The sequence below is a fragment of the Electrophorus electricus genome, chromosome 14 (genome assembly GCF_041902795.1).
Source record: "Electrophorus electricus isolate QZ-2024a chromosome 14, ASM4190279v1, whole genome shotgun sequence".
Classification (NCBI taxonomy): domain Eukaryota; kingdom Metazoa; phylum Chordata; class Actinopteri; order Gymnotiformes; family Gymnotidae; genus Electrophorus; species Electrophorus electricus.
The window spans coordinates 23,836,984-23,860,000 of NC_137510.1; the positions used below are offsets into that span (position 1 = coordinate 23,836,984).

General features: G+C 41.6%; 3 protein-coding genes across 11 annotated transcripts in view; 2 read left to right on the forward strand and 1 right to left on the reverse strand.

Moving 5' to 3' along the window:
* Positions 1-1,318: 1,318 nt before the first annotated feature.
* p3h3 (prolyl 3-hydroxylase 3) lies at positions 1,319-7,457 on the reverse strand. 2 transcript variants are annotated; one of them, XM_026999123.3, is made up of 16 exons: positions 7,104-7,455; positions 6,554-6,738; positions 6,306-6,464; positions 5,554-5,740; positions 5,210-5,341; positions 4,783-4,925; positions 4,263-4,352; positions 4,114-4,166; positions 3,944-4,023; positions 3,715-3,842; positions 3,487-3,582; positions 3,209-3,359; positions 2,994-3,111; positions 2,790-2,865; positions 2,466-2,606; positions 1,319-1,794 (listed from the first exon to the last, which is right to left on the reverse strand). In XM_026999123.3, the coding sequence occupies exons 1-16, from the start codon at positions 7,399-7,401 to the stop codon at positions 1,624-1,626; spliced, it is 2,208 nt and encodes a 735-aa protein (XP_026854924.2). In that variant the 5' UTR covers positions 7,402-7,455; the 3' UTR covers positions 1,319-1,623. The 2 variants fall into 2 exon arrangements, 1 of the variants encoding a protein (XP_026854924.2); XR_014117073.1 differs by lacking the exon at positions 1,319-1,794 and having other exon boundaries at positions 2,467-2,606; positions 2,790-2,860; positions 7,104-7,457.
* Positions 7,458-8,205: 748 nt separating this feature from the next.
* usp5 (ubiquitin specific peptidase 5 (isopeptidase T)) lies at positions 8,206-18,826 on the forward strand. Of its 2 annotated transcripts, none has more exons than XM_026999113.3 (20): positions 8,206-8,470; positions 9,177-9,305; positions 9,637-9,703; positions 10,639-10,766; positions 11,588-11,733; positions 11,975-12,159; positions 12,698-12,792; positions 12,954-13,147; positions 13,814-13,885; positions 14,286-14,376; positions 14,541-14,666; positions 14,751-14,904; positions 15,452-15,626; positions 15,781-15,869; positions 16,080-16,265; positions 17,075-17,218; positions 17,316-17,458; positions 17,653-17,803; positions 17,908-17,992; positions 18,120-18,826. In XM_026999113.3, the coding sequence occupies exons 1-20, from the start codon at positions 8,363-8,365 to the stop codon at positions 18,211-18,213; spliced, it is 2,562 nt and encodes an 853-aa protein (XP_026854914.3). In that variant the 5' UTR covers positions 8,206-8,362; the 3' UTR covers positions 18,214-18,826. The 2 variants fall into 2 exon arrangements, with proteins under 2 accessions (XP_026854914.3, XP_026854915.3); XM_026999114.3 differs by having other exon boundaries at positions 16,080-16,208.
* Positions 18,827-18,970: 144 nt separating this feature from the next.
* cd4-2.2 (CD4-2 molecule, tandem duplicate 2) overlaps positions 18,971-23,017 on the forward strand; it is a 9,181-nt gene continuing 5,134 nt past the window's right edge. For 2 of the 7 annotated variants that reach the window (XM_026999135.3, XM_026999136.3), the window contains exons 1-7: positions 18,971-19,275; positions 19,793-19,876; positions 20,286-20,350; positions 21,424-21,585; positions 21,704-21,856; positions 22,389-22,631; positions 22,850-23,017. The exon at positions 22,850-23,017 is cut by the window's right edge and continues 83 nt beyond it. In XM_026999135.3, the coding sequence (XP_026854936.2) occupies positions 19,842-19,876; positions 20,286-20,350; positions 21,424-21,585; positions 21,704-21,856; positions 22,389-22,631; positions 22,850-23,017 (826 nt within the window). In that variant the 5' untranslated portion in view covers positions 18,971-19,275; positions 19,793-19,841. Of the gene's footprint in view, positions 19,276-19,319; positions 19,877-20,285; positions 21,586-21,703; positions 21,857-22,388; positions 22,632-22,849 lie in introns of those variants that run through there. The other 5 variants (XM_035530958.2, XM_081696177.1, XM_081696178.1 and 2 more) reach the window with 5 other exon arrangements.

The window sequence follows — 23,017 nt, forward strand, 5'->3', positions numbered from 1 at the left end:
CTCCTTCTCCAGAGTTGAATCCGCCTTCGAATTCATTGATGTGCTGCTTGCTCTCTTCGAGCTTGGGGCAGCATCCCACTTCTGGTGTCAGCATGGAAGGAAGATCGAGAGACATTTTTCTACTAGAGGAACAAGATTTTTATAGCAATGACAAAGCCTTTAACAAGGCTCACACAGCAAAGACAAGCAGAATGGGTGGAGACAAAGTCTGACGCCCACACTGAATGCCAAGCATGCAGACTCAGCTCCAAGAACACAAGGGTCGTCCATCATATAAAACACAGTCATATACTTTCACTTATATAATATACATACACATGTTATTTTATGCTATTATTGTTGATCTATAAAACCGGAATTCCAATGCAATGCCAAACGTAAAGGAGACTATACAGACAAACAGCCAAAGGTAATGGTACGTCTGAAAGGTCTGGAGGATTGTTCTCATGAGCATCATTCTTTTTGTTTTCTAAGTTACAGCTGTAGTAAGGACATAAAGTAGACAAACATTCCCAATTATTACAGCCTAAAACAGACTTACGTATTGTTCCACTGAAGTAACACTCCTAATATTATTCACTCTTATTAATCATCTTTTCTGAAACCCTGGAAACTGTTATACATGGAACTTACTGCATGGCCCTGCGCCGAGTCTTACATAATTTTGGCATGCTGTGTTCTCATCACAGCTCAGGTGGAGTAACTGAGATGACTGTGTAAGTTTGTGTTTAGTGTGAAACGATACAGTAAAGGCACAGTGGTAAGCTGGTCATTTACCCAAGTGGCATTTCCATGCACCTGCCATGTTCTTAGACACAGGTAAACACTGCTTTATGGCCCATGGGAAAAAGTTAACACATCCTCATCCATTAACCTCTAACACACCGCAAGCACTGAGAACATTAATACCTCAAGCCTGAGACACAGGTTCAAGAAGCCTTGGTTTTAATGGCAAAGAAATCATAATGTGGTTTATTACTAGGAGGGGGCTTGATGTGAATGATTAAAATGATTCTTACATGGATTATTATTCCATATTCTAAATGGGAGCTTTGTAAGCTTCGTAAACAAATGCGCTTGTTTGCGAGGGATTATCTATAATCTTGCTCTCGGGCCTCCCCACTGCACCCCCACCCGTCCACTCACTCTCGTTCTGTCAGTTTCCATCAGTGTAAATGAATGCAGTCCCTCCCTCTCTTCCCCTTCTCGATTTGTTTTTGATGCACTGCCTCTAGTGCACTGACTGCTGTCTGGCTTCTCATGTGTTTAGACTAAACCTCGCACAGCAACAAATATTCAGACGATGACTGAAATGCTGTTCAGTTAATCCCATTATTGTCTGTTTATTCTGAGAAAGAGATTTCACATAGTAAATCCCGAGACAGCATTAATAAACGGCCTTTCATAGACACAAATCTGGATGAGACAAAAATAAACACGCACACACGCACACGCGCACACACACACACACACACACACACACACACACACACACACAAACATCTTGACACCAAGATGTGTCATGATTGAATACAGAATGTTCATGAACAGATCAAAGATCCAAGCATGTTCTTGCAGTGTGGAATGGGTTGTGTGATGGTTGGTCCCATTCACCCATCGCTTTCAAAGTTCATCCCTCCTACTTGACACTCTCTCCCTCTCTTTGCTCCTCCCCTTAGAGGCTTGGCTCCGCCCTCTCCGTGCAGGTGAAAGGGTGCTGTTTGGATCTTCTGCTTCTTCTTTTACTACGGCCAGTCCTTCTGCTGCCCACATGGCCTCTGCCTCCTCCCGTTCCTGGAGGAGCATAAACATTTACAGTTGCACAGCACATAAAATGCACATATTCACTTATTTTCAAACACTCAGCACACCTGCTTGTGTTATTATTCTAAAATAAATGTAATTACTGATTAATACCGATCTATCTATTGGAAATTCAATGACACATTTTTTGTTATTTTGGCTAGTAGCCTAGAACATTCGATTTGAATTTATATGCAGTCCTTCCATTGTATGGCATCTATTATTCATTGCTTGTGCACAACAGAGCTAAAAAAAGAAGAAGATGAGAACCAAAGACGTTATCATGGGGCTGGAAAGAAATGCAACAAATCAATCACAGACATCACTGCTTCAGTGTTAAATCACCTACACAACAAATGAATCATAAACATCTCTGCTTCGATGTAAAATTAACATTTAGACCTATTCCCACTGCATTCTCATCATATCCCTTGACTAGGAAAGGAATTCAAGATTGATGTTTCGAGTAAACTAGACACTTTGCTATTTGCTATCTAGCCCATTTTTGTTGAAAATTGGTGTTCAATAAAGCATTTGTCTCCTACCTTAAAAACTAACACCTGGTTGATTAAAGACCAATAAATCTATTCAGACCAGATTTTTTTTATTTTTAATTTTAAAACAGGCACATGTTGGCTAATACGGGCAGAACAGTCTCTCACCATGTCCCTGTGGTGCTTTTCCGTGGTAAACCACAGTGCGAGCGCACACCTGCGGCCAACTGTAACCGCAGTAACACCATGAGGGTTGATGGGTCCTGATGTGAAACCAACAAGTCGCCCACAGGTGGGCTTGACCCTGGCCTAGAGGCAGAGCACATACAAATTATTATTACATTAATATTAATATTATTCATTAATATAAATCATAATTATTATATAATATAGGAGGGGTATTTATAGATGTTCAGTATGTGGGCGTTCGTTTGAAAATGTTTAGTGGTGTTAGTTGCATAACTCTGGACAGCACACAAAACAGCATCTTACTGTAACTGTTTTGGCATCTCTGTCCGTGAAGAAGATCTCTCCCCCTTCAAAACCATCATTCAGGTAGAGAACTGCACTGCAACAACATACTCACACATTCATCTCACAGCACAATATGTACACATATGTGCACAAGTCTGCTTTCTATACTAATGAATGGGAGTGTGTATGTGCAATGAATGTGTGTCTATGTGTACGGAAGACCTTAGGTCTCTGTGGGTGAATGCAGGTAGCTCTCTCCAACACTGCCTGGTCTCTGGCTCCAGTATACAGTTATCCACATGAACAGGGTGAGACAGATCCAAACGTCCCTCCTGATGCCCTACGCACACATACGCTTGAAGAATTACTTTCCTGAAATATGTGTATCCACATGGGCAAGCACACAAATGTTCATATATTCGTGTGTGTGTGTGTACCTGGAATGGCGGATCGGCAAACTAGGTGTGTGTAGGCGAAGTAGAGAATGGAGTGGCTCCTGAAATATGAGTGCATTAGTGTTCGAACTCTCTCCCCCATTTCATGCAAGAGCCTGGCATCTGATTGGTTTACCATTCCATCCTGGGCCAACTGGAAGAGAAAAAAAGCTTTTACGAATCATTTATAAACATATTATTACTGAAAGCTGCATGATTTTTTTTTTAACCAATGTTATTATATGATCAGGATTTTTAAGCTGTAACTTGTAGTACTTCACCTTAAGAGCTTTTAGAACTGTCAGACCCTCAAATTTCTCATGAGGTGTGTGAGGAGAACGTCTTCCCCTGTAACCATCACCAACCGACGCTGCAACCTGTAGATGCAGGATGTGAGGTAAGACCCTGTTGATCTTTCTGTCGCTGGCGGGGTATTGCTGCTGCCACAGCTGATGAGCCACGGCATGGTAGATCTACCAGTTAGTAACTGTGTAGACCAATCATCTTACACTGGCCAGCTGCATCATGGTGTCACATTCAGACTGTGACAGAACGCCATCCAACACAACGCGATTTGTTCCGTTCATGGCATCGTCGTCCATTGTTATTGTGACACCAACCTGGGGAACTGGACCACCTAATGGAGAGAAAGAGAGAGAGGACGAGAGAGATGAAGCAGTCGAGCAGTGGATGCCGAAGTCTGACCAGTGTTGTGAGATGTACCTGGAAGGCACTCACCAGCATAGAAGCCACTGTCATCCACCTCTAGCACCTTCTCTCCTTCCTTCAGTTTCGCATTAAGCTGCTCCCTCTCTGCTCTGAAAATGTCAAAGGAAAGAGCTCACACAATCAGTCCTTCCTTAATGCAGGTGTGTATGTCTGCTTGTCTGTCTGGCTGTCTTTCTCACCTCCAGCGCTCCCTCAGCGAGTCAGGCACTACCTCCTCAGGCGTCCAGAGATCCTGTCACAGACAGGGTGGAAGACCTTGATTGGTTAGTTTAAGTATGGAAAAAAAGGGCGAAAGGAATAAAGACAGAAGCTGTGAGGTGTGCTGTACCGGGTCAGTGAATTCGAAGTCCAGATTTTCCACTCCAAAATAGAGCAGTTTCTTCTCTGCTAGAGCTCTGGTGACATATCTGACAATCTCCTAAGAAGACAGATATGACGAGCCTGAAATCCTTTTAAACTCATGATTGGGGTGTTGACAACCCCAGAGAAAGACATGGCCAAGAGCTGAACTACCTGGCAATTCTACAGACTGCCACCATCTTATTCAGGCAAGTGAACCATGGTGTTGTGATCGCATTTTCTGGAAAAGGAATCTGCCCTTTTGTGATAAACAGTTTTACAAAACAGCCTGGTCATAGGACATTGGCAGGGTTTGTAAAGCTGCCGTTAATCACTCATCACCAAATAGCGCGAGTACAAGCATTATGGAACAAGAGTAAATCTGCCTTTACCATCTGTGCCTCAGAACATGCACCCACATCTACCCCACCTTATCCTGTCATCCTGTGGGCCCAGCCATGGTAAAAACACCCTCGCCAGTTCCATGGACATGAGCACAGTAAGCCTACTTGTAATGGGACTGTGGCCTGAGCTTCAGCGTCGCCCTCTATAAACTCAGAGTAGAGCTGCAGGTTACTGAGCGAGTCGGCGTCCGTCGGATAGAAAAGCAACAGGGAGCGCAGAGTCTGCACTGCCCCCTTCAGGTCCCCTGCTACAATTACAAAATCGGGACAGAGAGACATTCAAGACAGTGCACATATGGTCAATTAAATTAATAAACTATATAATAATAATAATCTATATCATCATCAGGATTATCAAATAACTATTTCCATGCTATGAAAGTATGCTTATATCACTGAAATTACAAATATTGATTCTTATCTTAAAAGCCATTTAAAAGGCACCTTTAGTCCTCTAGTATTAAGTGATTTGTACATAATTGTCCATCATCTGACATTCATCTGGATCACATATGTCTTGATGACCTCTGACCTTTGTACTGAGCAATATGAAGATGTTCCAACTGCATTGGAAGGAGGTCTTCCTGGGGAGAAATTCTTCCAGGTCGTGTCGACACCAGAGACACACACATTTGTTTGCATGACAACAGTGATAGAGAAAGTGCTGAAAAAGAAAGAAAGAGTCCGTTTCTGCTGTCCATCACAACCAGATATGAACTGAAATCTCCACAGACATCTTAATTGGGTGCCTTATATAGTAGCTTTGTGTGTAGCATAATTTGTCATTTAAAAAGCAATAGCTAAGCAAACGTGTGGGTTCATTAGGTTTTATATTCATTTACCCGCTCCTATTTATTAGCTAGATTTTAACCTTACCTGCGGCATTCTCGTAGGTTCCCTGGACAGTCTCCCTGTCCTCTGGGAGGCGCTGTGACGCCACCACGCACTGAGCCCTGCACTCGTCCGTCTGCTTCAGCGTCTCGTTCACGCACTCCTGCCACCTCTCTGCTGCCCGAGCCAAATCCGAGGAGCTTTCGGCTAGGAGAGCCGCATCGTACAACTCCTGAAATCCCCATTCAGAGGTGGCGAATTATGATGGGAAAGTGGGAAAGATGACAGGAAATGGGAGAGAAATAAGGGTAAATATATGCCGTTAATAAATGGGGAGACTCAAGTAGTCAGACAGGTGAACCGATAGCAGCAGATGCAGTGAAATCAGGAAAGTATTCCCAGATGAGTGAATGACTTTGAAGGTCAAGAGGCTGAACTGTTAAATTTAAGAGAGTTCCACTAAATGTTATGTCTAAGGTGTAATGTACTGGTCCAGTCACTGAGGGGTTTTTTTCTTCCATTTGCAAAGAAATACAAATACCCCTCATTTAGCGTGGACCGAATTATAACACCAAAAACATCACAAACCAGGACCCAGGCAAAACTACAAAGAAAAAAAAAAACAATTAGACACACTGTATAATTATGCATACGGCTTTTTATGGTACACAGTTAAGCATGTCTCTCCACTGCTCATCTTCCACTTCATTTCTTAGGTAGGTATGTATATGTTCGAGAGCACTGAAACGTCGAGTACTTCATCTAAGCTCTCCTGACCTCGCCCTTCCCACTCTTACCCAGTGCTTCTCTGGGTCTCTCTCTCGGTCCCGAAAGGCCTCCTCTGTGACACCATCCATGCGCCTGTACTTCTCAATGTTGTTCCTCATCTCCAGGTGACTCGGGTTGGCAACGAAGAAGGTGTGCGCAGCCGAGGCGGCCATCTGTGGCTTGCCCAGCTGTGCGGAGCAAGAGCGTGACTAAGGATGTCCATGCAACTTATGGTCTGAAATGCGAGCCAGGCTAGTAACGCAGGGAGTCATTCTACCTTATAGTAGGTGAGCTGCAGGAAGTTGTAAGGGTTGCGAGTCCCGAATTCATACTCGATGTCTGTCGACACGGGGAGCTGACCGGCAGGAGTGACTGCTCGGCCCAAGCAGAACTTTATGCACTCAGCTTGCTGCTGGATCCAGTCCAACGCCCACAGATCCCAGTTGCTGCCTTTTTCTGTGTCTACACACACAGTAAGATAATGCAGTAACAATAAGCTCGACATTACTGCCCTCAAGATTTTCTATGAACCTTAGTTTTGTTGGTCTGTTAAATTGTGTAAATAAAACTAATGCAGCTGGTCCGTGGCGGCACCACTAAGCATAAACCCTCTAGTCTGAGCATGACTTTAAAACGACTTTAATCATCCAGGTGGACTGGGACAGTGATTGTTGCTGACGCTGAATCGAAATGCAATTATAAGAAAAAGAGAAGAAAAACATAGCCTACAGTAATGCAAAGATTGTCAGCATGCACAGACATACCCTCGCATAGCTTTTTGTAGTCACGCAAACACAATGTATCCCCATTGTTTAAAAATCTTATACCTAGTTTGGAAGCTATTTCGTGTCCCGTTGTTGCACATTCGTCGTGACATTTTCGCCTAATCTTGTGAAGTGCTTCTCTGGTAGATATCGACTTTTCAATGTGCTCCGCGGCTTTCTCCCATTGCTCCGTAAAATACGCTCGAACTCCCAAATAATACAGCTCGTCATACGGGGTTAGAAGGCCGGAGAGAGACCCTGAAGCTCCTGTGTTGCCCACGGCAACTGCCACATGGTCCAAAGTGAATAAGAATGCGGCATTCAGCGCCACGTATGCGGCAAGGTTTAAGTGTAGCGCCATAGTACCACAGAGAGTGCGGGGATGTAAGCAGTAGACTGGGCTAAATGTAGGGAGGAGTGAAATGAGATGGGTGGAGAAGGGTGTCCGAGATTACACACACACACACACACACGGACCACTGAAGCTCAAACTACACTGTAGTAATGTCGATACTACACACATACTAATGTCACACCACCTGTTATTATTTGGTTGGATACAGAATTCATTTAATAATACACATTCACAGAGGCCTATAGTGTAATGTGCTGTGTGTGTTCTCTAACACAAAAGCGCCTACAACACGCACTCCCACCCACATGGGGGCGCTATTGTATTTTATATGTAATGCGATGTCAAAATTTCCGCTTTCTCATCGTGAATAATATTTCAAATATATGCTCCAGTTAAATTACTTAAAAATAATTCAGACGAGTTGTCAAAGGCTAGCAAGGAATAAAAGAAGGACCTAAGAGCGTTATTTATAAGTGATATATTTGTGGTTGGGCCAGGATAGAACTAAAGCAATAACAGCTAAAAAAAAAAAATGATGCTAACTTATGAGAACACAGCCGAGCCCATGACACTTTAAAAGTTGTATTTCTTGTGTCGTGTTATTATAATGATGGATCCAAACATCATACTCGCTGTAAAATTATGCGCAGTCTGAAATATTACGATAATTACGTTTTATTGCCCGTCATACCAGGTATCCACGATAACCCGATGCGCGTATATGTGATATTTTACGATCGAGATTCTCTGATCTTGCGACTCTCTAGCGCCTCCGTGGCCTTGCGGCGGCTGGAGTATTGGACCAATGTTCTCGGAGCAAACTGAAAACGGTTCATTGAAGGAAGCAGAGAGAAAGGGGCCGAGCGAAACTGACAGCGGACTGCATTTTGGGCTGGGGGATTGTGGTCAGGGAGTAAAAGCAAGACGGACGCGTGTGTGTAAGAAAGATCTATCCACTGGCGAAGAAATGGCAGAGGTTAGCGAGATTTTGATGTCTGTTTTGTCCACAGTTAGGGTTCCAAGGCCCGGGGATCGTGTCCATAAAGACGAATGCGCCTTGTCATTTGCCTCCCCGGTGAGTTCTGTGGCACCTCACACCTTGCTATCCTAGCTAGGCTAGGCTAGGCTAGGCTATGGTAGCTAGGTAACGACGTTCACGAGATAACAGTTCTTAGCTGCACGTTCAGGTTATAGCTAGCTAGGTTAGCTGTGTTTAAAAGGTTGTTTATTCAGGTGAGGTTGGTTAAAGCCGTATTCGACATGTCTTTGCATTTTGGTAATTATGCTCCGATTCGCAAGTTAGCCATCTTGGCAGCTAACCTTAGCTAGCATCATTCAGAAGTTTGAGACAATTTCTCCCAAATTAACCCAAGTTGCCTCGCTTGAATGCATAACGCTACTTGTTAGGAATGTAACCGCACTATCTACCTATCTTATTGCATATTACTCTACAAGAATCTGTGTCGGAAAATGCTGCTTTAAGAATAATTATATCCAGCCCAATACTCTAAGCAACTTGGCTGGCTAACTAGCTAATCAGCTAACATTACTGCATTACCGTCGACACTAAACTAGCTAGAAGCTAAATTTGTAGCCAGCTAGTTCGCTGAGTAATGTTCTGTTAGAGCCAGACTGAGCAAAGTGTTGCTAACATTAATTAGCTTTACAGCTAATGCATGCTGGCTACTTAGTTTTATGCATATATCCTGTAGGACGCGCTTTTATAAGCGAGGCTAATAATCACGGAATGTTATTCCGTCTGGTTGTGTATGATGTTTCAGGAGAGCGAGGGTGGCTTGTATGTGTGCATGAACAGTTTCCTTGGTTTTGGAAGTCAGTTTGTGGAGCGGCATCACGCCCGAACCGGTCAGAGAGCCTACTTGCACATTACCCGAACACGCAAGTCTCAGGTAACATTTCTGTACTATGCACAACCCCCAACTATGATCAGTAAGGTGGCACCCTCTCTTCAGGCCTAACCACCTATGTGGTGCCAGTGAAGTTTACTCTTGTGGTGCCAGTCTTTACTAAGGATCAAAAACTGTCATACATGGAAATATTCAGTATATACCTAATTCACATTTTTTACTGTTTTGAGAGGACTCATGAACATATGCCATTCAATGATTAATCCTGTTTTAGAGATTACATCTGTATTTACATAAAGGTTGATGTTCTCTTTTTGTCTTTTTGAAATACTGTTGATGTGAATACACATATATGACAACATAACTGTTTCAGAAAGAGGATGACAACAGTTCTGGGTCTGGTGATCCACCCAAGAAGAAGCCCACTCGATTGGCCATAGGTAAGACCAAGTCTGTGTGTGTTACATAATTGTCTTTTAAATAATAATAAATCGTTATGTAGTATCTTGAAGTGTTTTACAATTAGCGATTATCTTGACAGTGTAATTTGCATGATAGTAAAATAACTGCTTCTGATTTTCTATTTTCTGTTAATTGGAGATAGAAGTCTACATGCCATTAGGTACAATTGGATTATCAAACAAAAGAGCTGAAGAAATGGGCACAATATTAATTTCTCTGTAAATTAGCAGTCTGACATCTGTTGCAAGGTTTGAATTGTGGTCGTAGCCATGTTGTATTGCTTGCAACCTATAGCATTTGTATACTTTGCGTGTTTACTTTCTCTAGTGTACTGTCTTTTAAGAGGGAAAGTAAACACATGCAGCTATTGTGAGGGAATTGCATACATGGTTTGGCCGAAATGTAATTTAATCTGTAAATTACTGTCAGATGACACAATCTGAGTAAGCCTAGCAAAAAAGATGAGATTTTAAAATTAGGTAGTCTTACTTGCTGAGTTAACTATTGGAGTGTTTGTTCTATCTTTGCAGTCTCGATAATTCAGATTTATTTGTATAGTGCTTTGTGATGCGTTGAAAAAAGTATCTTTACAGAAATCACATGTACATAGAATTTGGGACCTGGACCCTAATGATAGTCACAGCAATAGTGACAAGAAAAAACTCATTGAGAGCAAGATGAAGAACCTTTGAGAGGAACCAAGGCTTAGAAGGGGAACTTTGATACCTCTGGTTAACACTGGGTGGCAAGCTGATAAAACATAATGAATTAAGTTGCTTATGCTTTTACCTTAAACTTTGTGAAAAATCAGACACCATTTTAATGCAGTTTTCAGTATTTTGAATGGTGTAAAATTGATGAAATATTTTTGAAACAGCAGTATGTTTACTTCCTGGATTCTGTTGACACTCAGGGATCGAGGGTGGATTTGATGTTGAGCAGGAGCAATATGAGGAAGAAGTCAAGGTTGTCCTTTTCCCAGACAGACAGGAAGTGACATCAGAGGACCTGGCCACTATGCCTGATGTCGTGAGAGAACGAGTAAGATTGTACCTTACAGATGTTACTTGTATCTTACAGATGTATTTTATGTGTCGCGTATGTCCCTTTTGTCATGCTGCCCGACACCTAAATAATTTACAATACCCATCATGCAGTTAGTCTCCAGGAGAGCGACTCATCCAATCATCAACAGTTCACCAGATCCTCATCACCTGCATATCGAGTTCACCTGTGTTTCATGTACATAAGCCATTCTAAGACTGTTTGTTGTTGCGAAGTATTGCCTCCAGTTTAGCTGTGCATGCAAAGTAGTCTGTTCCTGTTTTTGATCTCTCCTTTTTTACCTAGTTTTCCCATTACTCTCAATTTCGATTTTTGCCAAACCCCTTGTTGGATTTGTCTGCCTGTGTTTTGCTCTATGTTTTTGTTTACTCTGACTGTTTTTCTCTATGATTGTGATTACCCGTGACTGCATCTCTCTGGTTCTGACCCTGGCTAGTTTAACTCTCACGGATACGGATTGCAATAAAACTCCTGCCCTTTATCCGCAAGCGTCTGACTTTGCTTACAGTGTTATACCTTTAGAAATGTGTAGTAAAAGACTACATAATACTGGGGTTTATGATTATACGTATAATGTTAATAGCTCTTAATTCAGAATATTAATTCTAACTTAATTACATTGTAGTTTTACTTAAATATAGGCAGTAATTATGATATGTATCAACATAATATAAAGTGATTCTTTAAATGGATTTAGAAAATTTGAAATAGTAGTAGGAGTAGTACTCTGCGCAGATAAGCACTTGTAACAGTGCCATACATTGTGTGGGTGTTTGTGTGTTTGCATATGTACACAGGTGTCGCTCTCAATGACAGGGCTGTTGGCTGCAGACTCAGTGTCACAGACACTACAGGTGCAGCAGTGGGACGGAGAAGTGAGACAGGAGTCCAAACATGCACCTGACCTCAAACAGCTTGACAACGGAGTCAAAATCCCCCCCAGGTACACAATCACACTCAACCATGTTTATTTTTAAGCACAAGTCTGGCAACTTAAACATTTTAGACATCTAAAACATTTTAAACCTTTAAAAGAAAATGCATACTCACACATACTCAGAAACCAATTTCAGCTGCTTATGCCAAAATGTCTATCCATTCATTAGTTTGGGACGGTATAACTGCTCTGACTGTGTGTTACTCTTCCCCTCCTGTTCTCTTCCTACTCCCTGCCCTCTGGTCAGTGGGTGGAAGTGTGAGGTCTGCGAACTGCAGGAGAACCTGTGGATGAATTTGACTGATGGCAAGGTCCTATGTGGGCGACGCTATTTTGATGGCTCTGGGGGCAATAACCATGCCCTTCAGCACTTCCAGCAGACTGGCTATCCACTGGCCGTCAAACTAGGCACCATTACCCCTGACGGAGCTGGTAAGAACCACTGTAGCGCGTCTGAAATCTGAGTGAGTGAATGCTTCTTAAGTTACTTTTAATTGTACTCTTCTGCTTAGGTTTGTCATAACTGTATTCCATCTAGTGAATATCTTATGAGTAGCTCTACATCATTGAACCATTTTTTTTATTTGTAAAGATTAGCTGTTTGAATTGTGGATGGGTGTATTGTAGCACAGACTGTGCGTTAATGTCTAAGGGTAGTTGTTAAATATGGTAAAATTTCAAAATAAGCACATTAACACCTAGACAGTTCAAGCTTTGTATTTTGCACTGAATTCATAATCTTGTTGACATCTTGTGGCATCGTTTGTAAGCACATTTGAATCAAAGAATGTGCCATTCAAATTAGAAATGGTATGTTTAATATTTAGCTTTAAATCAATACTGAACTGAGTAATTTTTGAAACCTTTATGAAAGGCCAAATGCCTTTCCCATAAATGTGCCATAACAGAATTTATCCTGCATTATATTTTGGTGGGAATTTAAGGGTGATTTTAAAAAAATGTCTTCCAGATGTCTATTCATATGACGAAGATGACATGGTATTGGACTCAAAGCTGGCAGAGCATCTCTCCCACTTTGGCATTGACATGATGACCATGGAGAAGGTGAGAGCACTCCAGGGCCAAATATTCTGTTTTGCGGTTCTGTCGTTAGTGGAGGGCATATCCTGTGACACTGAACCGATGACTTGTTTTGAGCACAGTTTGTAGAGAAATTTGGTTTCATTGCTCTTGCTGATTTCTTTGTGGTGCTTTGTCCATGGCAGACTGAGCGCACCATGACAGAGTTGGAGATAGCGGTGAACCAGCGCGTGGGTGAGTGGGAAGTAATCCAGGAGTCGGGCACCACTCTGAGGCCCCTGTGGGGCCCGGGCCTTACAGGCATGAAGAACCTGGGTAACAGCTGCTACCTCAACTCAGTCATGCAAGTGCTCTTCACCGTCCCGGACTTCCAGGAAAGGTCAGTGTCTATCTCTGCGTGTGTACGCCCTTGTAGGGTGCGTGTATATGTTTGTATGGGGGGCTGTGTTTGTGGATGCACGCTTGTGGGGTGTGGTAACACACGTATGTGGGGTGTGGGTGTGTGTATGCGCATGCATGCGACTGTGAGGTGGAGGTGTGTTTGTCTGTGCACGTGAGTCTGAGTGTGAATTTCACTGTTACAGCCGCATATAACTCAATCCAGCATATAAAGCAATCCCAAGCATGCACCTTTTTCCTTTAATCCCCTCTGGCCGAGATCTGATCCGTTGTATTTTTGTGTACTGTGTTTGGCCGATGTCATTGGGATTTTTATGGGACATCCACACTGGCAGCTGGCCTGCTCCCAAACACACCCAGACAGCAAATGGTGGAGAAGTCAAGCCAAACTGATTATCTCATGGTTTAAATTTCATTCATACCAGAATGGGGCAAGGCAGAATTCACTAAACGAATGTCTGTCATAGGGTTGTATGTGAGAATTTTAAACCCAATCTGCCATGTGGCGTTATGGCTAATGAAATGTTTTCAATTTGCCTGTTTGTTGCAAAGTATATATGCCTTTGGATGTTATATGTAAAGCAAAATTTGGAGTCTTCAAGGTAGACTGGGCTTCTGAATATTTCTGTCCTGTTTATCTGAATAGATATGTTTCCAATATTGACAAGATTCTTGATGAAGCTCCCAGTGATCCTACCCAGGACTTCAAAACGCAAGTGTGAGTATCATCTATTTGGACTCTATGTATCTGCATGTGTGGGATCATAATTACCCAGCTGCTGTAGCCTTTCTATATTCCAGTGTGGAATAACATGTTTAACTATAAAAGAAAACAAACTGATTGATTTGAGAGATTACGGTTACACTTTTATTCCCCAGCAGAGGGCGGTGGATAGCACTGACAGTTTAAACAGCACTAGCTAAGATGCCAGGAAAGTGAACAGAAGGCAAAATATTTGTCTGCTTGGACTGTGTTTAAAAACTACTGAATGTGCTAATTGCTTGTTAGGACTTATGCTCTAAAGGCAATGAGGCTAATTATTATTTTTTAAATGTGTGGGTGGAGGGGGGAAACCCTTTTCTCTGAGTGTTTCTCTTTCCTGCTTTTTCTTTGACAGAGCCAAGCTGGGTCATGGATTACTCTCGGGAGAATACTCAAAGCCTGCACCTGACCCAGCAGATGACCTCAGTGCACCCTCTGAACCCAGGGTAGGACGTGACTGTTTGTTTGCACATCCTGCAGTGTTTTTAACAAAATTCTTTTAACTATAAGGAATTTAATTTGCAGAGATGTGTTGCTACTGCGTTATGACAAGAACCCTTGTTTCGCCATGTTTCCTGTTGATTAATTGTTTCTAATGGTTTACTTGCAGGGGGACCAGGTTGGCATAGCACCACGCATGTTCAAAGCCCTTGTTGGCCGGGGCCATCCTGAATTTTCCACCAATCGGCAACAAGATGCCCAAGAGTTCCTTCTTCACTTTATCAACATGGTGGAGGTAATGGAATCCTTTATAATAAATATTTTCCCCCTTTCTTAGGTGCTTGCTAATTTACTTGCTCTCTCTCGCGCCCTCCTATAGCGTAATTGCCGGTCTGGTCCCAACCCTTCTGAAGCATTCCGGTTCCTGGTGGAGGAAAGAATCGTGTGCCAGCAATCTCAGAAGGCCAAATATACCCAACGCGTGGACTACATAGTTCAGCTACCTGTTCTCATGGACCAGGCAACTAACGCAGGTAACAGGCTCCTGGGAGCTATAGTCTGCAAAGGATAGTTTAAAGAAAGTGCTTATGTGCTTAAGAAATGTACATGTGTTTCGAAGGTTCGGGGTGTTATTTTTATCATCTAATTGTGCAGTTAAGTTTAAAGACACATTTGAGGCAAAACTACATGATGCTCAGATTATGGTTGTGGTTTGTTATTTATCATGTTTCTTCAGTATTTGAAGTAGCTGCCTTCTGTTAACCTATTTAGATTATTACTATACAATATGTACAAAGCAGTATTTCAGGAATGGTGCAGTTGAGGATGGACAAATTGAATGCAGTGAAAAATGCAGTCCTTAGACTCGATGGCTTGATGTAGACTTTCTAAAAGAGATGACATTCTCTACTTTTGCCCCACTTGGCTTTTTTCCAGTATAAACTTCAGTATCTCAGACGCACTATATTAAAGAATACCTTCTGGGAATCTCACAGATGACATGTTGGCACTTTACTGGTGCCTAATTCTTAAGTTTGTCCCTGCGAACTCATCCTTTCCCCTCTGTTCTTTCTCCATCAGAGGAGTTGCAGGAGGCAGAGCGTCTGCGTGAGGAGGCGGAGTCAACTGGAACCCCTCCCCCTGCTGCTCCCCGAGCTCAGATCCCATTCTCCGCCTGCTTGGATGCTCTCAGTGAACCAGAGACCCTCACAGACTTCTGGAGCTCTGCAGTGCAGGGCAAGACTACTGCCACCAAGTAAACCAGCCTTTACACCTCCAAGCTGACTTTATGATTACCTGAAGCTAAGATATCTGGAGACCGTGAGAGATTTTGCTGGCCTGATGTTCACATATCGGGTGGATAAAGAACAGTAACCTACACTCTTCTTGAATTTTTCTCTTTGTCTCAGGACCACACGCTTTGCTTCGTTCCCTGACTATCTTGTAATCCAAATTAAGAAATTTACTTTTGGTCTTGACTGGGTCCCTAAAAAACTAGGTAAACATTTATTAATTCTGCTCTGCATTTTAAATTTTGCATCTTGTATTTCAAAATAATGCTGACATTATGAATTTAAAATAACTTTTTACTGATTTGAATGCAGTGAATATTTTTCAGCCTTTGTAAATGTCCAAAGGAAACACGAAAGTATATTCAGGAGTCAGTGTTTTTACTAGTTGTTGATTACTAACTGTAATTATCAATTAGACGTCAGCATTGATGTTCCCGATACACTGGATCTGAGTGCACTCCGGGGGACTGGACAGCAGCCAGGGGAGGAGCTTCTACCAGAGGTGGCCCCACCCCCTCTCATGACCCCTGACGTGGAGGTCAAAGGTATCCTGGGTTCCCACGGCACCGAGGAAGACGACTCTCTCTACTCCCCACTGCTGTGTCAGTCTATGTGTCTTTCTCTGCCTTCCTTATCCAGCCATCCACCTGTCCATCACTTTTTGCTTTGTATTCTTTACTCTGTTACTTGTTGTATGCTTCCCAATTTCCATGTTAATGGTTGAATTAATGCAGACTGAATGGAACAAAATCATTTTCTTCTGATATTCTCACCAGTGAATCACATTGTCTAGTTCTGACAAAATTGATGTCTATTCAAAAGTTGCACGTTAGCTTGCAAAGTCACTCATTTCTTTCTGTAATCAATATGTGACTGGTTTCCTGGGCATCAATTACACATAGTCTTGGCCTAATTGCAATGTCATTGATGACCCACCAAGTCCTATTTAGTCAAGGCTTGACAGGCAGTTGCGCCGACTTCTGTCAGTGTCTGTACTGGACACTGGGGGGCACCTGTGTTGTGTCTCTGGCTCTAGTTCATTCTACAGCCTTTGGATGGTACATACGTCAGCCAGGAAGCTTCACTGTGTTGACAAACCTATCACAACACTTTCTGTTTCTCTGCAGACTTGCATTCATCACTACATACTAACTACATATTTTTTCATATCAGATGTAGTGTAGTTACCTATATCGCATCATAATTGTTTGTGAATAATGTAACATAATATTTATAGCTGAATAATAAGCCTGGAGTTTGAGTTAAAAAATATATATATATATATATATATAAATAAATATATATATATATATATATATATATATATATATATATATATAAAAATGTGTGTGTGTGTATAATCATGACTATGAATGATGCTCTAAGAGACATCTTTCCATCTGTCTCTCAGCACCGGTGCTGGATGACTCCACTGTGTCTCAGTTGTGTGAGATGGGCTTTCCCCTGGAGGCCTGCAGGAAGGCAGTGTACTTCACGGGTAACACTGGCATAGATGCTGCCATGAACTGGGTGATGGGACATATGGACGATGCAGGTAATCACGCGCCCTATAGAGTGGTGGCTGATGTAGCCTCACCCCTGCGTTGGGTGACCTTATCAGATTTTGCTGATGTGCTTGCGATTGGCCACAGACTTCTCCGCCCCCCTGGTGCTGCCCGGCTCTAGCTCAGCCCCTGGATCCACACCTACAGAGAGTGTGCCTGAGGAGCATCTGGCAACCATAGTATCCATGGGATTCAGCCGAGATCAAGCTACACGTGCTCTCAGAGCTACGGTGGGCAACTGCTCAAAACTATTATAACACATTGACTTGCTGTTCAAAGTATTAGCAGTCAGAACCTCTATCGTTGAAGGACCTGATCCATTTTTCCGCCTTAGGTTGTTCTGTAACACTTGGCTCCATCTTCTGGCCCAAACTGTGTGCACTCTATTCCTCTCTTCATTTGAAATGAACTTCTTCCTGTGCAGAGTAATGTTCTGGAGCGGGCAGTGGACTGGATCTTCTCTCACCTGGACGACCTGGAATCTATGGAGGTGTCCGAAGGGGGGCGCTCAGAGGCAGGCAGCGAAGGAAGCCGAGACCCTCCGCCTGGCCCACGTGTCAGAGACGGACCAGGCAGTGAGTGTGTCATTCGTATTGTGTGTGAGCATTAGCAGACGGAGTTGAAAAAGGAGCCTTTGTCCTTGGCCTTGCCACTGACCCTCTGGTTCTCTGTCCTGCAGAGTATGAGCTGTTTGCTTTCATCAGTCACATGGGCACGAGCACAATGTGCGGTCACTATGTCTGCCACATCAAAAAGGACCAACAGTGAGTCAAGGCCCTTTATCTCCTTCAGTTCATCATTCATCATTGTGGTCATGAGCATTGATCAAAGTTTATTTTCGGGCAGTATAATATGATGGTTTATGTATTTTTTTTCTGTTTCTCTTCATAGGTGGGTAATCTTTAATGATCAGAAAGTATGTGCCTCTGAAAAACCACCCAAGGACTTGGGATACCTGTACTTCTACAGAAGAGTGGCAGAATAGAAAACATCTCACACACAAGTACACACACCTGTCTTAGCTGCTGAGGGGTGCGTGGGAGGGGGCATACTCAAGCTTTTCAACTGACACATGAGTTGTTTTTTTTTTTTTGTTTTTTTTTAAGGTTTATGTTTGTTTTTTATTTTGTTTAAGGAGTCTTGGAACCTCTTCCTTGCATAATGCCCACTGCCAGTCAGAGGAGAGAATTGCAGAATGACTTATGTTGGGGGAGTGGGATCTGCTGTACTCCAGCGATGGCGGACAGCCCCACTGAACTGCTTGTGGGTGGTCCGGCTCTCACGTGAGCCTTTCTCTCCTCCCCCTGGTTTTGTGGCGCTTACTGTGAGGGCATCGCTTCTAGAGCAACGCTCTAATTTCTGGCTCCTCCATGTGTTCCAAAACTAGGTTTCTGCAAATGTTTGACGATCCATATTACTATGTCATAAAAATAAACAAACATTGTATATTGGAAGGAGAGCGAGATGAAAACAAAGTGTCACAAGCCTGGCTATTCTTGTCAGGTATTGCAAGGGTCATAGCAGAGGGGTTTTTCTCCTTTTTGGGGGAAATTAATTTTGTTCTTTCTGCTTAAAAATAAAAAAATGCATCTCTTTAACCTCAAGTCCATTGGTTTCATTAAATGGAAACATGTATAGTGTGTTCATAAACATGCCATATTCTTACTCATGTTTTCTTTATTTTTAATTTTTTAAATAAACATCTACTTTTTGCTTCTGTGTATAAACTTTAGCTCTAAACATGTTGTATATGCTTTTAACAAACTCTTTGAAATGTGAGGCATACGTCAGTGAAAGGACTTTGAGCAGGAAGTACAATGGGTTGTATTAAATGTAGTGATTTATCAAGATGGAATTGAGCTGATCTGATCTAAAATTCAAAGGAATGTTGAATGGTCGTGATGTGTGGGAGGTTTCGATGTAGCTCAAGATAATGCTGTCCATGGAGATATGGCACAACTCGGTCCAAATGCTGTTAAAAGAGGATGAATGCATTTGAGGGGAGCAGGTAACCTTGGAAAGAAGTTTGCACCTCAGTTCTGAAGCTGTAAGTCATTAAAAAAATCTAGCACTCTAGATTGTCTGCTTCTGCAGTTATCTCTTAAAAAAACAAATCAAAAATTTTACTTATGGTATTATTATCTTTGAACACACAAAGTGGTCTGACATTCAGTTAGTAAAATATCTTGATTACTAAGCTTGCGGTCGCAAGGGACTCATGGTATTGTCTGTTCAAATGAACGTGGCATTCGAATACTTGGTGGCAAAGCTAACCAAATGAATACATAAAATCGCTGAGGGTTCAACTTGGTGAGAACGATGCCTTGGACATGTCTGTGGTCTTGGATAAGTAACATTTGAATTACTTTATCTGGTGCCATGCAAGTCTTTTAAAACAAATAAATGTCCACGGCGTTATTTAGGAAAATATCCGTCGCTAACTGTATTTTTAAAAGAAGCGTTATTGTCCAACAGCTCACTACGTTGCAGATTTGCGTGTCATTTTGCTGTCTTCCGTTTTCTCGACCTTGTGCTCCATTTCATCCTCTTCATCTTTGCAAAAGACCGCACCTGCGTTATGAAAGATCACGCGCTATATTTCCATACTGAAGGATGTGTGCGCACAAAATCTTGAACTGCACTCTTATGTAAGTACTATCTATCTATCTATCTATCTATCTATCTATCTATCTATCTATCTATCTATCTATCTATCTATCTATCTATCTATCTATCTATCTCTCAGGATTTGAAAATTGGTAATTGAAGATTTGATCAATTTATTATAAAGTTGTAAATGACACTGGAAATTCTTTAAGTTGCTACTGTGCATTATAGATACTGCATTAGAAGGTAGTATAAATTGTAGTGTAGGAAGTAGCAAGAGGAAGTAAAAAATGCTTAAACATTAAAAATAAATTGTGAAAAATCACGGATTTATTTTGCTGTAGCCAGTTAGCTATTGTGATTGACAACTATTCTCAGAGCTGCAAAATTTCACATCATATATGACGATAATGAATACAATATTAGTCAATATAATTTTTATGATCTCAGGTGTTGGAAAAAACCTGAATGGCAAAAAATGTCTACTTCAGAAATCTATCTATGCATTATTTTGGGTGAGTGAAAAAAGCCTGTTTGTGGATACATCTCTTCAATCACTTCATCAAAGTAATGTGATTACATATAGACCACTATACATAATAGGATTATTATTGTCGTTGTTATTATCGTTGTTTATTATAATAATAATAATCCAAACGTTTTTCATGTTTTTAGCGACCTGTTAAATACATTAAAAGTATATATATTTAAAATAGTGGCACATATGAATTGCAGGATATCGTGTCTTGAAACAGCTTTTACAAGCGTCAATACAGCCTAGTTCAGAACGATCCGCCCGAAGAAAGGCCCTGACATATAGAAAAACTAAATCTGGCTGGACTTCCTCAGTGTCCCTTTCAACCCCAAAGTCAGTATGGTAAATATACGCCCGCAGAGTGCCCTTTGTCACTTAATTTCACTTCAACTGAACGAATCACCAGGGAGTCAATATTTGTTATCTCGATAGCTAACGACAGCTAACATTGTGATCAAACGGTCAAGTCTATATAGCCTACCTTTGGGCTATACTGTATATTATTAGCTCCACAATTATCAGTATCCCCCTTGTTCTGTATGAATCAACGGTATCCAGAGGGGCTTACATGCCAGTGTCAAACCCTGATTTCAGTGTTCTCCACATTTCAACAATGCATTAATAAAGGGGACTGGTGGGTAAGGATACGCCATTTAGTCTCTGCAAACATTAATATCAAGTAGCCCACTTTGGCTGGTAGCTAGCTAGTACATACAGACTAGTTAAAAACTAATGTATCTGGATAATATCAGGAGCCCGTAAAGTGTGGCTAGGTAACCTTAGCCCTCATGTCTATTAATAGCTTAAGCCAGCCATAATGTCTTTTCGGCTTTGTTTTGCATCTTGAAATTACGAAAAGCCTTAATTATGTATTTTAAATCTTATTTGTATTGAAGCCCACCACGCATCGTTTTGTCATATTTTAAATTTAAAGTTTAAAACCATTTTTTTTTAAAGGAAGGGGAAAAAAGCCCGCAATGCAATTCATTTCAAAGCTGTTTTTCCGCACGCATGGATGTGGCCTAGATGCCGACTTGTCTATTTCGCTCTTAGCTCTTTGTGTACCCAAAGGAGGAGCTGAAATGTTCTACAGGAAAAGTGGACAGGATGTGGTCATGAACTGTGGTGATGCAGCCCAGAACAGTGATTTGGAGTGGAAGCACAGTGACGAACTCATTTTACGTATTAATGGAAAAAGTGGGAGAATGATGAAAGGTATCTAACATGATCGTTAAGTCCTGATGCCTTTGGAACTTGAACATTGTGCTAACTTTTTTGTTTAAGTTTTTAAGGTGCAGGTAGTTGTGTGATCTGAATGTTCTCAATTTTTAAGGGGCATCTAGTGTTGCTGGGAAAGCAAAGATAACTGGAACCAAGCTGGTGATTAATTTACTGGGCACTAAGGATTCTGGTCTCTACAGCTGTACTGGACAAAACAAAATAGGGACAAAAAACACATGGCAACATAAACTGCATGTTGTGTCAGGTGAGAGCAAAAAGACATTTGATAGGATTAAAAAATGAAATAGAAGGAAGTGATGGGAGCAGTTTGAGAGAAGTGTTACAGTTTGAAACATACAGAATATGTTTTACCAAATAACTGCATTGAGTATGGTAAAGATGCCCCCTATAACCACAGGGAAATCAAATCAGTATTTAGGTTAAACCTGCTCTTCTAGGCACTCAATGTACACATGCAAAGTGTGTCCTATGAATATGCATTCCAAGGTCCAGGAAATTATCTATTTACTTAGCCAGCATTTACCCCCTTTCGGTATAAAATGGGTGGTCCTAATGTGGTTCTAAAGCTTCACCAAAGGTAGGCTACACTAACATCAAAAAACTCGAAAAGTTGTTCTAGTTATTTTGCAAATACATTTTCCTTCTTTAAATTTTTTTTTGTCTCAGTCGAGTGCCAAAGCCTGTAGTTTAATTTTCATCCTGATAGAAAACATAAAAAGCTACATTTTGTTATCACTTGTTTACTCTCTTTCTCTTTATCTATCTATGCTCACTAGTCATTGCTAGCCCTGCTGATGTAGTACTCGATTCCACTGAGGTAACTCTGACATGTGACATCCCTGAAGACTCAACAGTAGAAGTTCAGTGGATGAGGCCTCCGGATCTTAAACCTTTTGGATACCATGGCAAGACTGTGACGCTGAAATCTGTGAGCTTGGCTGATGCTGGCCACTGGGTCTGTCAGGTCAAAGATGAACAGGGGGTGGAGTTAAATATAGGATTGGACATCACTGTTGTTGGTTTGTTTCCACAGTAATACTACTAATGCTTTGCTTTTACTATGTGGATTCTTCTTGTTGTTAAAGAAGTTAAAAAAGTGTTTCCAGTATTAATTCCATTATAACTGATGACAACAATAACATCATGTGATATAATGACATAATATAACAATTTAATATTTTAAAAGCTTTTGTTTTGAACTAGGTGACCATGTTGGTCATTCTGCTGTACTTTTCAGGTCCTCTTATGTCCACTGAGGAAATCGTAGTTATTCCAGGGGATACTGCAGAGCTACCATGTTTTCTCCCTAACCTGAGCGTTCTGACTATAATAGGAGGGGGTTGGGTGCGTCACCCCCCTAATGGCACCGACTTTCTGACCTTAGAAACACAGGGAAAGAATCTAC